Here is an 18,404-nt window from a genome sequence, read left to right on the forward strand (position 1 = left end):
AGGAGGTCCTGAGAGGAGGCTGGGGAATCTGTTTCCTGGTGAAATGAAAGTGGTGCAGAGAAATGGCCTCCTCTTCCCCCTAATTGCTGAAAAGCCTGCGGGGTTCCTTTCTGTGTTGATCAATTATCTTATTGGGGTCACCTTGGGACCATTGGGGCTTCCCTCGTGGCTCAGATGGTGAAGAATCTGCCCATCTGTGAGAGACCTGGGTTCAATCCCTGGGCAGGGAAGATGCCCTGGAGGAGGAAATGGCAACCCACTCCAGTATTCTTGCCGGGAGAATCCCCTGGGCAGGGGAGCTTGGTAGATTACAATCCATGGGGTCGCGAAGAGTCAGACACGACTGAATGCCTAAACAATAACACTTGGGAAATGCCTAAACAGTAATACTTGGGGCCATCTGAAGTGGCCATGTATTCTATGCGATAGGCAAAATACACACATACGGGGTCTCTCCCAGGTCTACCTCAACTCTCCTCCGGTATCACATATCCTGTCCTCTCAGTGGGGGTGTGATTGGCCTCCTCCAAGGACCAACATCCCCAGAACAGGATGGGTTGACATGCTGACCAAACCGACAGGCACCAGACCAGACCTCTCCAAGCTGAGGCTGGCCTCTCCACGCCCATCTCCCTCTGAACAGACGGATGCCGGGTTCAGTCTCTTGCTGGACGGTAGGTGTGGAAAGGCTGTCCACCCAACTTCTGCTCTCACTTGCTCTCCCTGCCGCCCTCCTACCTGGAGAGTGCCCCTTCTCCCTGAGTTCAGCTGGGTCCTCAGATGTCTGACTTTTACGGCTGATGGGAGAGGATGGGGCAGAACACTACCAGGAGTTTGAGGAGTGGGGATCGAGATTCTGGAATACAAGGAGAAGACTAGAGCTATTTACTCCTCCTACCACGTGCCAGCACTGGACATGCTTTTGTCTCTCATGCTCACCACCACCCTCCCAGGTCACTATTCCCATTTTACAGGTGAAGAAGTAGGCTGCAGAGAAGCTCACTGTCTGCCCAGAGTTTCCCAGGATGCAGAGACGGGGAACTCTGGTCTGTGCTCCATGAAGCCTGGGAGTTACTAGCTGAGGGGCTATCAGGCTTGTCCATGTGCAGACACTCATGTTATCCAGAGGCCTCTGCCCGGGTATAGAGCCCTGGCCTCTGAGGTTCAAGGTGCAGGCAGCTGAACTGGACTCCATGCCTGGAGGCACTATGTCCAGGGCCAGGGTTGAACCACAGTCTATGCCTGTCACCTGGGAAGGAGCCTAAAGTTTCTCTTCTGGGTTAGAGGCTGGAGGAACAAGTCCCATCTTTGCTGGGTATATGCTTCTGTCTCACCCGCCCACAGTGAGCCCCAAAGGCCGAAGACCGACCCTCCTTCCTGCCTGCCCTCGGAGAGCCGCCACACCAGGCTCTCCCAGACTCCAGGCGGGTCAGCTGGGGCGCAGAACTGGCGGCTGCGCCCCGCCTCGGTGGGTCCTTGCCGGACTCCCTCCGCTTCCACCGGATCTCTAAGATGTACAGTATGACGCAGCACCCTGTTTCATGACTTCGAGTGTGCAGGCTCCCCCCAAACTTCCCGGGGACCCGCAGAGACTGTCACATGTCCCACTGTGCGGGGGCAAACACAGGGTGTCTGGCCGCTCTATACATTTACCAACTCCACGCGGGAAGGGAGATGCAAAAAGGATACTCCCACTTTGTATCCCAAGGCGACAATCTTCCAGAATCTCTACAACTTAAGTCACAGTTGGGCAGGGCTGGCTGTCTTCAAGGGAGAAAAGAAGGCGCGGAAGGGATGAGACGCGCGGCCTGGCTGGAGAGGCCGCCGAGGCAAGCGCCAAGAGGCCCTTTTGTCCTGTAGAGGGAGCTCCAGCCCCAAATTTCCCGGCTCCCTCCCCCGGCCCGCCCACCCCTGTCCGGCCTGGAGCCGGACTCCGGGTTGGACCCTTGCATCGGCCCGAACCGCAGCTCCCCCGCCTTCCCCGCGCAGGGACCTCAGAAGGCTGCCCTTCCAGGGCACTTTGGGAAAACCCACTGGGGTGCCAAGACGCACAAATGCCGCGCGGAACCGACCCCTCAACTCATAATGCGGGCTGGGCAGTGTCAACAAGGGGGAAGGATGTGCACCCCTGGATTTCCTGCTCCTCCATACACCCCCACTCACTGCCACCCCACATCCATATAACTGTAAGGAGGTGTCTGGGGGTCCGTGTGGTTGGAAGGGGGTCTGAAGCGGAGCTTGCAGAGTCCCTTATACAAGACTGAGAAAGCCTCAGTTGTGTCTATGGAAGGATGGGGGGCAGGCTTCCAGATCCTTCTTGTGAGTCTTTTTGCTGTGTCATCAGACAAGGCCCCAAGGCCCCGCGGTTGCTTCAGTGGAACTGGGAGCTGGGCCCAGTTTCCTGGCTCCTGGAGGGGAATCTTGCCCCGTTTCCCACCTGTCTCCTCTGCCCTTTCTCTCGAGCGCCGGGGGTACTTCTCCAACCGCCTCTTCTCCAGCGGCGCCCCCAGCCCGGCCCCTTCGGCCGGCCTCTCCTCCGCTTCTGCTGTCCCTGACTCGCTTCGCCTTTTCTGCTGATTCCGGCGACTCTTCAAACACGGGCGTGGGGTGGAAGGTAAAACAAAACAAAAAGCACCAAGCAGACCCCTCTCGGGGCAGACAGGCGGTTTATAGTCAAAGTGGCAACAGCTCATTTATTTAGCCAAAAATAGATACTTTCTTGTACAATTTGGTTCACACATATGTACATTTTTCTGTATATACAAAAAAAAAAGTCAGACGCGCTTATTCTCACTGAAACTCCACCCCCCAAAACCAACCGAACAAACCAACCTCACAAACTCAGCTAATGTGGGGAACAGAAGCCACTGGGGGGAGGACTGAGGGGGGGGGATTTGTTTTATTCCTTTTTTTTTTCCTTTAGTTTTCTTTTTAGGTATTCATACACCGACATGCTTACAAGTCATAACTATACAGAGCAATTTTTTTTTTTACAATTATTACAACGATTTAAAAATTTCTTTAAAAAAAAGAACTAGGATGAGGAGAGAGCCGATAAGACCAGAGCGGCATCCAGGTGGTTCTGGGGCCTGCAAGAGAGAGGCGATGGTAGTAAAGAAAGAGATTTTTAGGGGAGATCGATGCACCCTAGGACTGGGAGACCCAACCCAGGGAGGAGGCCGGGGGGCAAGGAAGCAGGCAGATCTCACTGTGAAATGAGGTCCAGCTGTGGACGCTGGTCTTCCAGTTTAACTATAAGACTGGGCGGGAGGCGTCAGGACCCGAGGTCTGGGGCTTGTAGGAGGTGGGCTTCACCGGAGCCCCGGTGTCTGGACTGGGACTGCCGGAGAGTCATCTCAGAGCCCGCGGGAAAGACGGAGGAGTGTTTCGTCCCCTTGTGAAAGCGCTTCCTAGCTGCGTTCCCCCGGGGCGGGGTGGGGTGGAGGGACCTGAAACCTAGTTTTCTCCGCATTCCTTCCTTCCCCGGCCTGCCAGTCCCAATACCCCCACCCCAGTTCGGGGGTCTCTTACCGCCTGGGCACCGGCTGGAAAGCTGTCTTGAGTAACTTTTTCTCCACTTCCAAGGCACTACAGCGATCTACGGGAAGCGGGGAGAAAAAGGAGGGCCTTTAGAGCGCTCGGCGACCCGGGCCGCGGGAGGCGGGCGCGGCGTGGTAAGCGCCCTGCGCTCGCGAGGGACCTGCCCGGGCGCGACCCCCAGACTCACCCCCTCCCTCCGAATCCTGCGCGCCGCAGTCACCTGTTCCGCCCTCGGGCTCCGCCGGCCGAGCGAAGGCAGCGGCGGCGGCGGCGGCCGGGTGGCCCGCGGCTCCGGGAAGTCCCAGCAGGTGTGGCGGGCCTGAGCCCAGCAGGGAGAGCGGGTGTGGACGTGGGCCAGGCGGCGGGCCTGGGAACGGCCGGTTGGTCCAAGCGGGGAACTTGCCCAGCGGCGCCGAGACGAGTCTGTGAGCCGCGGCGGCGGCGGCGGCCGGAGAGAGCTGCAGGGCCGAGGGCGCGACCGCTGCCCCGGGGGGAGAACCCCCCGCGCCCTGAGGCGAGCGGCGAGGGTTGTCCGGGCTTGTGGCCGTCTCGGCCAGGGACCAGATCTTGGGTTTTTGCAGGGCCGAGGCGGGCGCCGGTGCAGGAGCGCAGGGGTCCAGGCCCGCTGGGGGCGAGGGCGGAGATGGCGGAGCGGTGGCCACGGGCGGTGGCACTGGGGCCAGACTCAGGACTGGCAGCGGACGCTCCTCCAAGCCCTCGGAGCTGTCGTCCGAGTCGCTATTCTTGGAGTCTGAGATGGGTTCCAGGCCGAGGTCGCCGTCCCTGTGCGACGCCCCTGTCAGGGCCAGCTCGGGTCCCGCGACCGCGCCGTCTAAGTTCTCCAAATCGATCTCCTCGTCTTCATCGTCGTCCGCCAGGCCCTCGCCCCCGGTGTCCTCCTCCTCCCCCCCGAGCTCCTCCTCCTCCAGCTCCAGTTCGCGCTTGCCGTCTTCTTCATCCTCCTCCTCGTCTTCCTCCTCGCGCTCGCTCCCATAAGCGTTGCCCTCCTCGTCGGTGCGGCTACGGGGCGCCCAGGTCATCTTGTTCTCCTTCTTGAGGCGCCGGCGCGCGTTGGCGAACCAGGTGGACACCTGGGTGAGGGTCATCTTGGTGATGATGGCCAGCATGATCTTCTCGCCCTTGGTGGGGTAGGGGTTCTTGCGGTGCTCGTTGAGCCAGGCCTTGAGCGTGCTAGTGCTCTCTCGGGTGGCGTTCTTGGGCCGGGATGGGTCCCCGAACTGGTACTGGCCGTATGGGTAGAAGGCGGGGTGCGGGTGTGGAAACGCGGTGGCCGCGGCCGTATGCTGCACCCCGGGGCTGTCCTTCAGCTCATACTGCGTGCCCTGTACGCACATGGACAAGGAAGGGACGCGCGCGGAGGGAGCGAGGATGAGCCCCGGCCGTCGCCGCCTCCACCCGCCCGGCCCAGGCCGCGCTAGTCTACTCAGCGCGCACACCTCGTCCGGCGCCCCAGCTCTAACCCCCCTTCCGCGGCTCCCAGGGCACTTACCAGCTGAGGGAAGATGGGCAGCTCGGCGGCGTAGGGCAGGAAGGCGCCGTAGCCTTGGGCGGCTGCGGCTGCGGCTGCCGCCGCGGCGTAGGGCGCCCCGTACACGGACGAGAGCACGTTGGACAGGGACCCCGAGGCAGCCAGCTCCGAGGCGCCGGCTCCCGGGCCGCCCCGGGCCCCAGCGCTGCCACCGCCGGCGGCGGCCCCCGGGCGCTCGGGTGGGTAGAGCGGGCGGATGTACTGGTATCCGAGCTGGGGGAAGGACATGGTGGCCCGCGGGGCACGGACAGAGAGGGGGCCCGGCCCCCCGGGGCCGCCCAGCTCAGCGCCGCCCGCGGGCTCCGGGGCACATCGGGGGCTGGGCCCGGCTGCGGCCGCGCTGCCTTCCGCGCTGCGCTGCGCTCCGCGTTCGCCTATTGATCTGCTCCGGGGCGGCGGCGGCGGCGGCGGCGGCGGCGGCGGCGAGGAGCCAGGTCAGGTCCGAACAGATTGGCGGAGATTCCCGGGGCTCCGGAATCTGATTGACATTTCTACGGGCCCACAAGCCCCTCCTCTCTGCGCCGCGCTCCCTCCTTCTCGGCCGCCGGAGCTGCCTCTGCCCGCGCCTGGCTCCTCGCTGCCCTCCTCTCCCCGAGCAGTGTCGCGCCTCGCTTCCTTCGCCCTCCTCTAGTTTTCACTCCCCCTCCTCGCCCTTCCTCTCTCCTCCCCTTTCTGCGCTCCTCTTCCCCCCAGGATCGCTTCCGCTCCTTCGGGCTGTCTCACGCTCCTGGACTACGGAACTCTTTCTCGTCTTTCCCTTTCTCGCTGTTCCTTTCTCTCCCCTTTCTGTTCCCGTCACTCTTTCTTTTTAAAATCTATTTTCTCTGTACACACACCACACTCCCCACACTCCCATCCCCCCCGGCCTCTGAGCTTTGGGTTAAGGCGGCCCACACTTGTGGACACTTGGGGTGCCGTGCGCGGGGGGTAGGGTGGGGTGGGGGGGAGGGGGTGTGTGTGTCCGTCCCCGCCCTCGCCCCCTCCCTCGCCCTTCCCCAAATCTCGGGTCTGACGTCGCGCCCTCTTATTCGACTTTTCCTCGCGTCTCCTTCGCGAGTCGCCAATCGCCTGGGCGCCCTGCAGGCGAGGCCGCCCACCCCGCAGAGAAGGCGCGCGGGGCGGGGCGGGGGCGGGAGCCCCGGCGCAGCGAGTCCCTTCCCGCCCCCTCTGGCCCGCGGCGGAAGGGGGCGCGGGAGGCGCGGGGACCGGGGTTAGCACTGGGTCAGCTCACCCCTCTCGCTTCTCGCCTCTCGGTACCTCTCCCCCTGCCCCAGCGCGTGGGATCTGGGTCAGGACCAGACAGACCCTGGTCCGGGGCAGGCGCTGGGACTTTACTCTGCCCCGGCCCGCTTTCCAGCTCGCACCTCTAGACTCTCGGCCACTCTTAGTGGCTTAGGGAGGGGGTGGAAGAGGCGTGAGGGAAGTGGGGGCGTGTGCTTTAACGGAGTCTTCAAGGACCGTCTCACTGCCCGGGGTGGGGCGGGGAGGCGAGGTAGCCCCCTTCCCAGAGGACTAAATCCTGCAGTTAACCACGTTCACGCCACGCGGATGTCAGGGTGCAGAATGCTTCCTTAGAAATGGCGTGTGTGTTGGGGGGGCGGTGCTGCAGAGTGGACACCTCAGGCATCCTGGGGAACGATGTCAGGGAGACGGAGCCCGCCAGAGCCCTAAGCCGGCGTTGGATGGGGCAGGAGCAGGGAGCCGGGTGGCGGAGGCTCCAGGAACTTTCAGCGAGCGCTTGGAAAAGTTAATATACTGGAATTTTCGGTCCGTAGAGATTCTTCGTTTCCCTCCCCCTTCTCCTGCTCCCGGGGTCTCCGCGCCAACCTGTTTTCTTTCGGCAGAGGTCCTCCCATCCGCGGGGGTGGGGATGGGAGGCAAGACTTAAGTTTTACGGTGGAGTATTTCCTAAACCAAAGCTGAAATCTTAGAATCCGCGCGCCCACCTTCACAGGTTAGGGCGTGCAGCCGGGAGCAGGATTGAAATTCCCGGTATTGCGGCGACTCCGGGCTGAACGCTTTAGGCCGTTGCGGCGACCTACGCACAGGCCAGGCCGGCAGCAGGAGTGCTCCGGGGAAAACCCCGGGCGGTGCCTGTCTTGGAGTTGCCCGTCCCGGATCGGAGGCGGAAAGTGGCTGCCTTGCTCTGATAGAAGAATCTAATCCGAATTCTAGAAGAGCGGAGGGATCGGAGAGTCTTGGCCCTAGCTGTCTCTGGTCTCAGCGGCTCCACGGAGCCCCGCTGGGAGTCCCGTGGACACCCGGTTTTGACCTCGCCCCTATTCCCCGCCTCTTTCTACCAGTCTTCGTGTGGGTCGGCGCCTCGAGTAGACATGAAGGCCGAGAAAATTGGGTGGTGGTGGGGGGTATACAAGGGAAAGTTTTGGGGCAGCTAGGTTTGGGGTTCGATAGGGGAGAGTAACGTGCGGCCTTCTCAAACTGAGTCAGACCGCTTCCCTAACCTTCTACTCACCTGCGTCTGCCTGGTACCAGGTGTTGGCCTTAGCTGGAGTCTCCCCAGAAGAGGAGGTATCAGAGGAAGCTTTGAAATGTTTCCCCGGCGCCTGATTTCGTTTTCAGTTAACCCTCTCAGCCGAGTGGCATAGGGAATCACGGGCTCACCGACTCAAGAAAAATCTCAGGGTTACAAAATTGAGGGTAACGTTATTGCCTGGAGTGTTCCCTACTTGTCAGACGCGGAGCCTCGACGGCCCGCAGACCTAGAGTTTGCACAAGGTAGCGGCACCAGGCCCAACCCCGGGGAGAGCCAAGAGCGAGATGCCCAAGTAGGGAACCTGGGGCTGCGCTGGGCCCCTGTCTAACGCCAACTCTTCCAGAAGAACAGAAACAATGAACACAGGAGATGCTTCCTCCGCCCGCAGTAACTCGCTATCGACCTGGCTGCGCTGGACTGCGAGAGGCGGGGAAGAGGCCAGGCAAGGGGCGAAGCTGTGCTCAATGAATTAGCCACGCCAGGCTAGGGGGCCCATGACCCAGAAGACGAACCTCCAACCCAGATGAGGACTCAAGGACCTCGATTATTTAGAAACCTCCAGGCACCCCAGGTCTTCAGCAGAACAGCCTCTCCGCTCCCCTAGTCTCCAGCGGAGACCCTAGCCCGGGCGGTCCGCGCCCCACCTTGGGACCCAGAGCCCTAGGCAGCCGAGCCCCGACGTGGCGCTAGCTCCCCAATGCCACCAGGCCAGTGGAATCCGACTCTGAACTGAACTCACGGGTCCAAAAACAGCCGAGCCTTTTCCAGGGGTTTTTTAATCCGAGAGATGGGGTCAAAGTGACATTCGCACAGGGAGGAAAAGCAGGTGCACGGGACGTTGATTTGGGAAAGTCGTGCGCGCAAAAACGCACACAAACCCTTTTCCACCATCTCGCTTTCTTCCAGCGTTCCCAGAGCACAAAATGCTTCGGAGGCTTGCTGTAGACGCTCTCTCAACGAGGCTGAAGGTGTGGGGAATAAGCAGGGGGCGTCCACAGCACTGGCTTAGCGCGCACTCACTGCAGCGCTCCCGGGTCTCACACTTGGAGGTGCGGGCCCGACGTGTGCCCAGGGCCGGTGTCCCGCCTGGCTCAAGGGCTGCGCCGCGCATTGTACACGGGACTCCAGTCACCAGGCCCCCTTCCTGCCCCCTCCTCGCTCGGCCTCACGGCGCCCACGCGTCCCCATCGGGGGGCGCCGCTGTAGCCCTAAGTTTCTCCGCCGAGGCCCATCTTCTGTCCTTCCCTCCCAGGCCCGAAGTCCCTGGGCTGCAGTGAGGACCCGCGATCCCTCTGCTTCCTGCAGACGCCGCGGCGCACGCTCCCACCGCTCCCTCCCCCCGCGCTCGGGTTACAGGTTAATGAAATGCTCGTTTTCCTCAGTCATTTGTTTTGTTTTCCTGCAAAGTTCTGATAAGTAGCTAACCAACGAAGCTTGTAATTACAATCTTACAGAAACCGGGCCGATCTGTATATAAATCTCACCATCCAATTACAAGATGTAATAATTTTGCACTCAAGCTGGTAATGAGGTCTAATACTCGTGCATGCGATAATCCCCTCTGGATGCTGGCTTGATCAGATGTTGGCTTTGTAATTAGACGGGCAGAAAATCATTATTTCATGTTCAAATAGAAAATGAGGTTGGTGGGAAGTTAATTTCTCTCCGCTCTGTGAAGCGTAGACAAGAATTTAATGATTTAATTACAGTTGTAAGCCCTTTCCATGAGACTTAAATTGAGCTGAGAATATTTTTTTCTTTCTCTCTCTCTTCTGCGTTCTCTCTCTCTCCGCTATTAGTAGCCGCGTGGACGCCCGAGTGCGTGGCTTGGTGTCGGCACCGGGAGGGGTTTGTATCATGCTAAGAGTCCAGACCCCAGCCTCCCTGGAGGCGTGGGGCGCGGCCTTCCGGGCCGCCCAGGAACGGACTGCCTCTTGCCGCGGGTTCTCAGGGCCTCGGACCCCTTCTCTGGGCCCAGAGAAGCGACTGGGAAACTTTGGGAGAAAGTTTGCCAACTTTGTTCTCGGCGAGGGAGAGGCTCCCCGTAGGGCCGGGCCAGCGACTGGCCGCTACGGGAGGGGTGGGCCCCCAGCCAGGCCCGGGCACTCGGAGCTGGCCGGGTTGCCCAAGGAGAGGCGCGAGGCCGGCCGGCGGCGGGCCCCTTGCTTCCCCAAGCCACCCTGGCGCCCCCCGAAGTGGCCCGCCACCCCCCGAAATGGCTCGAGCCCCTGGGTCTCCAAACAGCCGTGATGCGCAGCAGCACCCAGAGCTGCCAGGATTGGAAACCTGGCCCTCAACGCGAGTGATAATTTCTCTTTACCTCTCCAGGATCATCTTTTCCACCTGATTCGAGCAGTTTCACTCCCTTCCCCTCTTTTGTTTTTTCCTCTGTCTTTTCCACTTTGTATATATTCGATTTCTGGGTCATTGATTTTACTTCTCGTCCCTCAATTCCCCCATTCTCTGTTATCTTTTTCTCCCCCGTCTGGACCACTTTTCAGTTCACTTTTCTCAGTTGTGCTCCTTCTCTCTTCCCTAAATTCATATCTCTTTTTTCTCCTTTCTGACTCTGTCTCTCCCCCTCTCCCTCATTTCTCGTTCTTTCTTTTCTTTTTTCCCCGTCCCTCTCGTTCATCCTAATCTATTTCCTTCGTCGATTTCTTGGTCTGTCTCTCAGGTCCTCTGCGTGTATTTTCTCTGCTCTTCCTCTCCAGCATTCGTCCCCTCCCCCCGTGGATCTGCCTTGCCGGCGGCGCCCCCTTCTCATCCATCTTGGGAGATGAGTATGTCGCTTTATTAGATGCCGAGGCCAGAGCTGGGTGATGGGGCTCGGCCAGCCTAGCGTATTTTCTTCATGCATATTGACGAGATGGTAATGAGCACGTTTGCATTGTTGCGTGGAGATGCTGCGTTTCCTGCCGCAGTTCGGAGCCGGCGAGGGTGTCGCGGGCCCAAGGGTGACCGCAGTGGGCACCTGGCCTGATGGCCTCAGCTGGCCGTCAGCGGGTTCACGGTGCTCAGGGCCCGGGGAAGGAAGTGACCTCGGCTAGGGCCCTGGCGGGCCGCCGCCTCCTTGGGCTCCTCCACAAAGGCTGTCTGCTCTCCCCTCATTAAAGCCTCGTTATGGGAACCCCCGCCTGGCTCGCGACGGTTCTTTAGGCGCCCCCAGCCTAGGGGCCTCGGACCTCCCTCCCCTGTTGTTTTGAGGCCTGCGATGGAGCGCCACCAGGAAATTAGTGCCTGACAACAGCGTCTAATGGCAATAAATTGTTTGCGATTCCGAGCGACACGTCGCGGGATCAAACACAGCCGCATTGTGTACGATACCCGGCTCGCTCCTCGTTAATCTTGCGGCCCGCAGTGGCCGCGCTTGGTCAGGGAAGGTTGCGCTCAGGCCCTTGGCTCTCAGCCTACCTGGAGGACCAGTCTTTCTGCTTGCCCTTTCCCAAGAAGGTCTGCAAAGCTCAGGACCAGGTCCCAGGCTCGCCTCTCCAAGAGGTGGTTTCTGAACGTCAGGATCTCCAAGAGCACAAACTCTGAAATGAGCTAAGACAGAACCGGCATACTCCTTGCTGGAAATTCAGAAGAGTGTGAAGCCCTCATTCCAGACACAGTGGAGTGGAGGTTCTTTGGACATTAGACTTTTGCATTAATCACCCCACCACCATCATTTTCTTCCAGCTTCATACTGGGAAAGGTGAGAGTTTTTGGTTTACAAGCAAAAAAAGTCAAGATTTGGCCTTGGTTGGAATTGTGTTGGATCTTGTCCCCGAAACTTCAAACCCTCACCACCACCTCTACTATTATTTGCTTAATATTTTTCCTTTCGTTGACTCAAGTTAAATATTTAAATACATGTTTTTAGAAAGAAAACTTAATATTACTGCTGTAAATGGAAAAGTGGCTATCACTTACCATAAAAGTAAATTGTAAAAGATAAACACAAGTAAAACCAAGCAATGTTAATACATTTCAGCCATGATTGCTTGCTTGGGAATGACTTGAGAGGTCCAGCTGTGTGTGTGTGTGTGTGTGTGTGTGTGTGTGTGTGTGTGTGTGTATTAGCAAATGTTGTTTTTCAGTTGCTCTTTCGTGTCTGACTTGCGACCCATGGACTGCAGCACACCAGGCTTCCCTGTCCTTCACCATCTCCCAGAGCTTGCTCAAACTCATGTCTATTGAGTTGGTGATGCCATCTAGCCATCTTGTCCTCTGTTGTCCCCTTTAGCAAGTGTTGGGAATGTCAAATACTGAATCTTTCTAGAAGATGAGAGAATTGAAAAGGAAATGTTTCTCACTATTTAATAATGTTAGCTAATTCTCTGTCTCCACACTACCTAATATTATGTCCAGGACCCTAAAAGCTGCATTGGTTTTGGGTTTACAAAAGTCTGTGGAAGAGTACGTAAAAACTCAAGAGAAAAGAATGACATGTTGAGTTAATTACCAAATAATTGTGTTAAGCATAGTCACACAAAATCACATTTAATTCTCACAATAGACCTATGAGAAAGAGACTACTTAGGGTGGCCATGTCTGGTTGTGCAGGATGCTTACTGAACAAGGGCACCTAACTGAAGAACTAAGAGGCTCTGAAGTCCAGTCTTTCCGTGCTCAGGGCTGCACTCAAGGAAAAGCAGGTTTCTCTAATCTGTACAAAGTTGGCGTATGACCCAGCCCTAGAGAAGGGGAAACAAGACTTAGAGAGCTTGGCAAAGCCCAGGCTGGAGCCCCAGCTAATATTTATCCCTCCTCTGGGAGGAAGATCAGGGCCTTTGGGTGATTGGGGGACGTGGTGTAAGCGTCTGGGAGGAGGTTACTGGAAGACTAGTTCCTGGTTTGACCAAAGGTAAAGGCAATGGGCCTGCCAATGCAGGAGATGCAAGAGACTTGGGTTCGATCCCTGGGTCCGGAAGATCCCCCTGGAGTAGGAAATGGCAATGCACTCTAGAATTCTTGCCTGAAGCATCCCCATGGACAGAGAAGCCTGGCGGGCTACAATCCATAGGGTCGCAAAGAGTTGAACACGACTGAGCGCGCACACACACACATGCAAAGACACACACACAAAGGCAACAGGACTGCTGTGCTTTCCCTTCGCCTTGAGCCTCACACTTCTTGCAAATATTTGGAGAGGACTTGGGTAAAAATACAGCAGATCGAATGTACATTATCTCAGCTAGCAACCAGGTTGGGGCAAGGGGAGAAGATGTTCTTGGTTTGTTTGACCTAACCATGGGTGTTTCGACTGTTCCTTGCCTTTTTTTGGGTTCAGTTTACCTGCATGAGTTTATAGCCCAGAGTCCTGCTTTGCTGCCATCCATACTGTTAAGAAGTTTCAGATTCTTAAGGGCAAACAGGAATTGCATTGCATCAGAGATTGAGAATTAGGGTGACCTCTGGAGAAGGGAATGGCTACCCACTCCAGTATTTTTGCCTGGGAAATCCCAAGGACAGAGGAGCCTGCCGGGATACAGTCCATGGGGTCGCAAAGAGTTGGACAAGATGGAGTGACTAACACTTTTTTCTGGTCATAGACATCTTTGGGGGGAAATTTTGTCTCCATAGAATCTTTTTTTTAAAGTTGAATTGCTTGCCAATACTTGCTAATTAGGTGATTTTATTTAAAAGTCTAGATTTCAGGCTGTTAGAAAAACCAGAAGGCTAAGAAATCAAGACTGTACTCAATGAGATCACAGCAGCTACTCATGTCTCTGGACACCCATTTGCTCCAATTCGCTCTATTGCCTGCAGGCAGCTGAGCGGTAGCATTGCTTTGAGTCCTTAGTTGAGAGAATGGAAGCCCTTGCAGTGGATGCTGCTCCTCCATTAAGTAGCACAGAGTGTGATCTGGGCAAGGTTGTAAGAGCTTCTTCTTTCCTTTTCTCTCTACCACACCCCTGGTTAGCTGGGTAGCTGCTTTTCCAGCTAACCAGGTGGAAGGCAGGTTTCCAGGAGTCGAAGAAATGAATAGCTCTGAGAGGATGTCCAGGAGACCCAGCTAGGCCAATTCTAAAGCTTCTGGGAAGGGAATAGACAGACTGGTCCCTAAGCAGCCATTTGTAGGATGCCCGCACCCCCTTGCTTTCCCATCCTTAGCATCAGCCCCATTCCCCCCCCCCCCCCAACCTTTTTTTTTAATTTGGCTGCACTGGGTCTTAGTTGTTGTTGAATGGGGGATGGGAATCTAGTTCCCTGACCGGGGATTGAACCCAGGCCCCCTGCATTGGGAGGGTAGAGTCTTAACCATTAGACTACCAGGGAAATCCTGTGCATCAACCCTTTCTTGATTCCCATGTGCCATCTTAAAAATGTCAAGCCACAAAGCCTGCTTCCTCCCTTCTTTTCTCCCTCTCCCTTTCTCCTTGCAACAAACATTTATTGAATGGCTTCCGCAAGCTAGGAACTGTGCTAAGTTCTGGGAAACATGAGCTGGACAGGCCAGGACCCTGTTCTCATGGAGCTTACATTTTAGTGGGACAATCAAATACCAATGAGGAAAACAAGGAGGACAAATTAAGATGTGTTAAGTTCTACAAAACAGCACAAACAGTAATATAGGGTGTACTGAGTTGGATCATGTCTTCCTCAGATTTATGTCTTTCCCAGAACCTAAGAACCCAAGCTTATTTGGAAATAGCGCCCTTGAAGATGTAATGAATTGAGATGAAACTTAGATTGGAGTTTCATCTCCTATTGGAGCAGAGTGGGCTTGGAATCCAGTAAGACCAGTGTCACTGTAAGAAGGGGAGAAAAGACACAGAGACGGACACAGAAGGGAACAGGTGATGTGAAGACAGAGGCAAAAATTGGATTGATGCATCTGTAAACCAAGGAATGCCCCGAATTGCTGACAATCACCGGAAGCTAGAAAGAGGCAAGAAAGAATTCTCCCCTAGGGCCTTTTGAGAGAGCATAGCCCTGTCAACACCTTGATTTCAGACATCTAGTCTTCAGAACCATAAATTTCTGTAGTTTCAAGCCATCTAGTTTGTGGTAATTAAATAACAGAGGGATAAGAGAGCTGTTCCTTTAGATAGCACAATCACAGAGCTGTAAGGAGGAGATGATGTTTTAGCTGAGATGGAGTCAGCCGTGAAGTTCTGGGAGAAGTGTGTTTTAAAGCTGCTCAGTCCAATACGGTAGCTGCTAGCCACATGTGACCACCAGAACACTTGAAATGCAGCTGGTCCAAATTGAGATAAGCTGAAAGAGTAAAACACCCACCAGATTTCAAAGACTTAGTATGAAAAGAAAAGAATGTAAACCACTTCATTCATTTTTTAATATTAATGGCACATTGAAACAATATTTTGGATAGCTTGAGTTAAATAAAGAATATTATTAAAATTAATTTCACCTGCTTCTTTTACCTTTCTTAACGTGGGCAGTAGGAGATTTCGAATTACATTTGTGACTCACATTACATTTCTATGGCACGGTGTTGTTCTAAAGGTAAGAACAGCATGTGCAAAGGCCCTGGGGCAGGGAGGAGTGGTTCACTGCTCAGCTTTCATGTTGGTATTTATTTGGTGATGTTGCTAGGCATGGGGAGCTGGTCTGAGAAGCCCTGTGGAACTTACAAAGAGTAAATAGATCTTTGTTCCTTCTCAGTGGAAAGGGTGGCCATGAAGTTCAGTCCTTCAACCTGAATGGTGCCTCCTTTCTATTTGCCAACACGCTTAGACACAAACTTTGCCATCCTTTTTGCTTGGTACATTCATCTCATCCCCTCCCTATGCTTGTTAACATGAGGACTTACAACGAGGGCTAACTCCTGGTGCCGAGGCGCTGGGGTGATACATAAGCAGAGTCCACCCTCTCCAAACCCACAGCTTGCAAAGTGAACTTCAGAGACTGCATTAGTCCACTTATGAAGCTAGAATTTTGTGCTTTCAAGACAGAGGTCACAAAAGGATACTCTGGACAATGGGGTGTTGCCTCTGAGATGAGACTATAACAAGACTATGGCTTCTGTGTCGGGCACTTCTGACTCTCTCTCTTTGAGATTACCAGCTGCCATGTTGTGAAGATGCTCAGACCACCGTTGAAGGGGTCCACCTGGCAAGGAACAAGGCTTTCTGACCACCATGAGGGTGAGCTTGGACGTGGATTCTCCAGTCCCTGCTGGGTCTTCAGGGGACTATAGCCCAGGCCAGCCACTTGAGCGTAACCCTATAAGGAATCCTGAGGCAGCTGCACCTGGAGTGTGACTCATGAAGCTGTGAAATATTGTATGTTCGTTGTTTGAAGCTAAATGTTGGCAAACTACAGGTGGGTAGGCTGCCTGTTTTTATAAATAAAGTTTTATTGGAACACAAGAATGCCCAATGTCTACGGTTGCTTTCAGACTCCATGGCAGAACCTGTTGAGTAGTTGCAGTGAACATCATACAACCCACAAGCCTGAAGTATTTACTATTTGGCTCTTTAAGGAAAAGTTTATTGATTCCCGTTTTAAGATGCTGTGTTTTAGAATACTTGTTATACAATAATAACTAACTAATACAATGACTTTGGGATCTAGAACAGTGGGCCTAACATGGCTTGTGTGTTATGGATTAAGGCTTCTGCTTTCAGTTTAGCTTCATGTAGTAGGTGTTGCTTCAAGGAGTACGTCAAGGCTGTATATTGTCACCCTGCTTATTTAACTTATATGCAGAGTACATTGTGTGAAATGCTGGGCTGGATGAAGCACAAGCTGGAATCAAGATTGCTGGGAGAAATATCAATAGCCTCAGATATGCAGATGACACCACCCTTATGGCAGAAAGTGAAGAGGAACTAAAGAGCCTCTAGATGAAGATGAAAGAGGAGAGTGAAAAAGCTGGCTTAAAGCTCAACATTCAGAAAACTAAGATCATGGCATCCAGCCCCATCACTTCATGGCAAACAGATGGGGAAACAATGGAAACAGTAAACAAACTTTATTTTCTTGGGCTCCAGAATCACTGCAAGGTGGTGACTGCAGCTGTGAAATTAAAGGACACTTACTCCTTGGAAGAAAAGCTATGACCAACCTAGATAGCATATTAAGAAGCACAGACATCACTTTGCTAACAAAGGTCCATTTAGTCAAAGCTATGTTTTTTTCCAGTAGTCATGTATGGATGTGAGAGTTGGACTATAAAGAAGGCTGAGCGCCAAAGAATTGATGCTTTTGAACTGTGGTGCTGGAGAAGACTCTTGAGAGTCCCTTGGACAGCAAGGAGATCAAGCTAGTCAATCCTAAAGGAAATCAATCCTGAATATTCACTGGAAGGACTGATGCTGAAGCTGAAGTTCCAGTACTTGGCCACCTGATGTGAAGAGCATCACGTGGCTTCAGAAAGATTGAAGGCAGGAGGAGAAGGGGATAACAGAGGACAAGATGGTTGAATGGCATCACGAACTCAATGGACATGAGTTTGAGCAAGCTCTGGGAGTGGTGAAAGACAGGGAAGCCTGGCATGCTACAGTCCATGGGGTCCCAAAGAGTTGGACAAGACTGAGCAACTGAAAATAAACTAGCATGTTAATGATGTTAACTGTGAACTGAGCATTTATTGTGTGCTGGGCCCAGCCTCAATCATATTCCAGAATGCTGTATTCATTCCTTCATCTACGGTCCCCTCAGGCACTTCTGCAGTTGATGACATTCTGTAGGTGTGACAAGTGTCTGTGGATGTAAATTGCCTTTTAGAGGTTGGAATTAGCAGGACACACAATGGAAGACTCTGTAATCATGGGGTGGTGAGCAGAGAGCCAACATGTTCAGCTGCTAAGTACGTTTGTTGGTTGTTAAACTCTGGAAACGTTCTTATCACCTTGTCCTGAGCCTCTCAGGGCTCTCCTGCTGCCGCAGCAGCCCACCAGCCCCTTCCCTCTCCCACCGTCACCCCGACCCTTGGCCCAATGATCCAGCAACCAAAGGGCATAAGGCAGGCACAGCAGGGGCCTTCCAAGTCTCTGGGGTCTACCCTGACTGGTCGGGGGCTTCCCTAGTGGCTCAGAGGTTAAAGCATCTGCCTCCAATGCGGGAGACCTGGGTTCGATCCCTGGGTAGGGAAGATCCCCTGGAGAAGGAAATGGTAATCCACTCCAGTATTCTTGCCTGGAGAATCCCACGGACGGAGAAGCCTAGTAGGTTACAGTCCACGGGGTTGCAAAGAGTCGGACACGACTGAGCAACTTCACCTTACCTTACCCTCACCTTACTGACTGGTCGGGCTTCCCAGGTGGCGCAAGTGGTAAAGAACTCACTTGCCAATATAGGAGATGCAGATGAGGATTCGATCCCTGGGTAGGGAAGATCCCCTAGAGGAGGGCAGGGCAACACACTCCAGTATTCTTGCCTGGAGAATCCCATGGACAGAGGAGCCTTGGGGCTATGGTCCATGGGGTTCCAAAGAGTCAGACAGGACTGAAGTGACTTAGCGTGCACACACACTGATTGGTCAATTCCCATGTCATGCCGATGGTGGCATATTTAATGTCACCCAAAGACAAAACCCCGACTGCCAGCCACTGCTCCACCTTGGTCTTGGCTTGTGGAAGAAGAAGGCCCATCACCACTGCTCTCCAAGGCCAGACCTCAACCTGGTCCAGAAGAGACCCTCAGCAAAGCTGACAGAATTCACAGGTGTCTACTGCACGTTTGCCCCTTTACAGGATTAACAGGGGAGAGGATGCAAAGAACAGTAAGACATGGGAGGGTCTGTAGCCAGACCTTCTGCTCATAATCAAACCCCACTTCTGACCTCAGGCAAGCGACTCAGTTCTCTGTGCTTAAGTTACCTCTTCTGTGACAATAATGGTTCCTACATCATGGTATTTTTATTAA

General features: G+C 54.6%; 1 protein-coding gene across 3 annotated transcripts; it reads right to left on the reverse strand.

Moving 5' to 3' along the window:
* Positions 2,667-6,043, reverse strand: IRX3 (iroquois homeobox 3). 3 transcript variants are annotated; one of them, XM_018061995.1, is made up of 4 exons: positions 5,051-6,043; positions 3,761-4,883; positions 3,532-3,598; positions 2,667-3,089 (listed from the first exon to the last, which is right to left on the reverse strand). In XM_018061995.1, exons 1-4 carry the CDS (start codon positions 5,315-5,317, stop codon positions 3,035-3,037), a joined length of 1,512 nt encoding a protein of 503 aa, XP_017917484.1. In that variant the 5' UTR covers positions 5,318-6,043; the 3' UTR covers positions 2,667-3,034. The 3 variants fall into 3 exon arrangements, 2 of the variants coding, with proteins under 2 accessions (XP_017917484.1, XP_017917483.1); XM_018061994.1 differs by having other exon boundaries at positions 3,728-4,883; XR_001919446.1 differs by having other exon boundaries at positions 2,994-3,089; positions 3,210-3,598; positions 3,728-4,883.

Source organism: Capra hircus, chromosome 18, assembly GCF_001704415.2.
Source record: "Capra hircus breed San Clemente chromosome 18, ASM170441v1, whole genome shotgun sequence".
Taxonomy (NCBI): domain Eukaryota; kingdom Metazoa; phylum Chordata; class Mammalia; order Artiodactyla; family Bovidae; genus Capra; species Capra hircus.

Bases quoted from the DNA above. Each gene is read 5' to 3' on its own strand.
- IRX3 (XM_018061994.1), bottom strand. From the start codon at position 5,317: ATGTCCTTCCCCCAGCTCGGATACCAGTACATCCGCCCGCTCTACCCA. The intron at 3,599-3,727 runs GTGAGTCTGGGG...CGCTTCCCGTAG, and splicing joins GCAGGATTCGGAGGGAGGGG to ATCGCTGTAGTGCCTTGGAA. The intron at 3,090-3,531 runs GTAAGAGACCCC...TCTCTCTTGCAG, and splicing joins TTCCAGCCGGTGCCCAGGCG to GCCCCAGAACCACCTGGATG.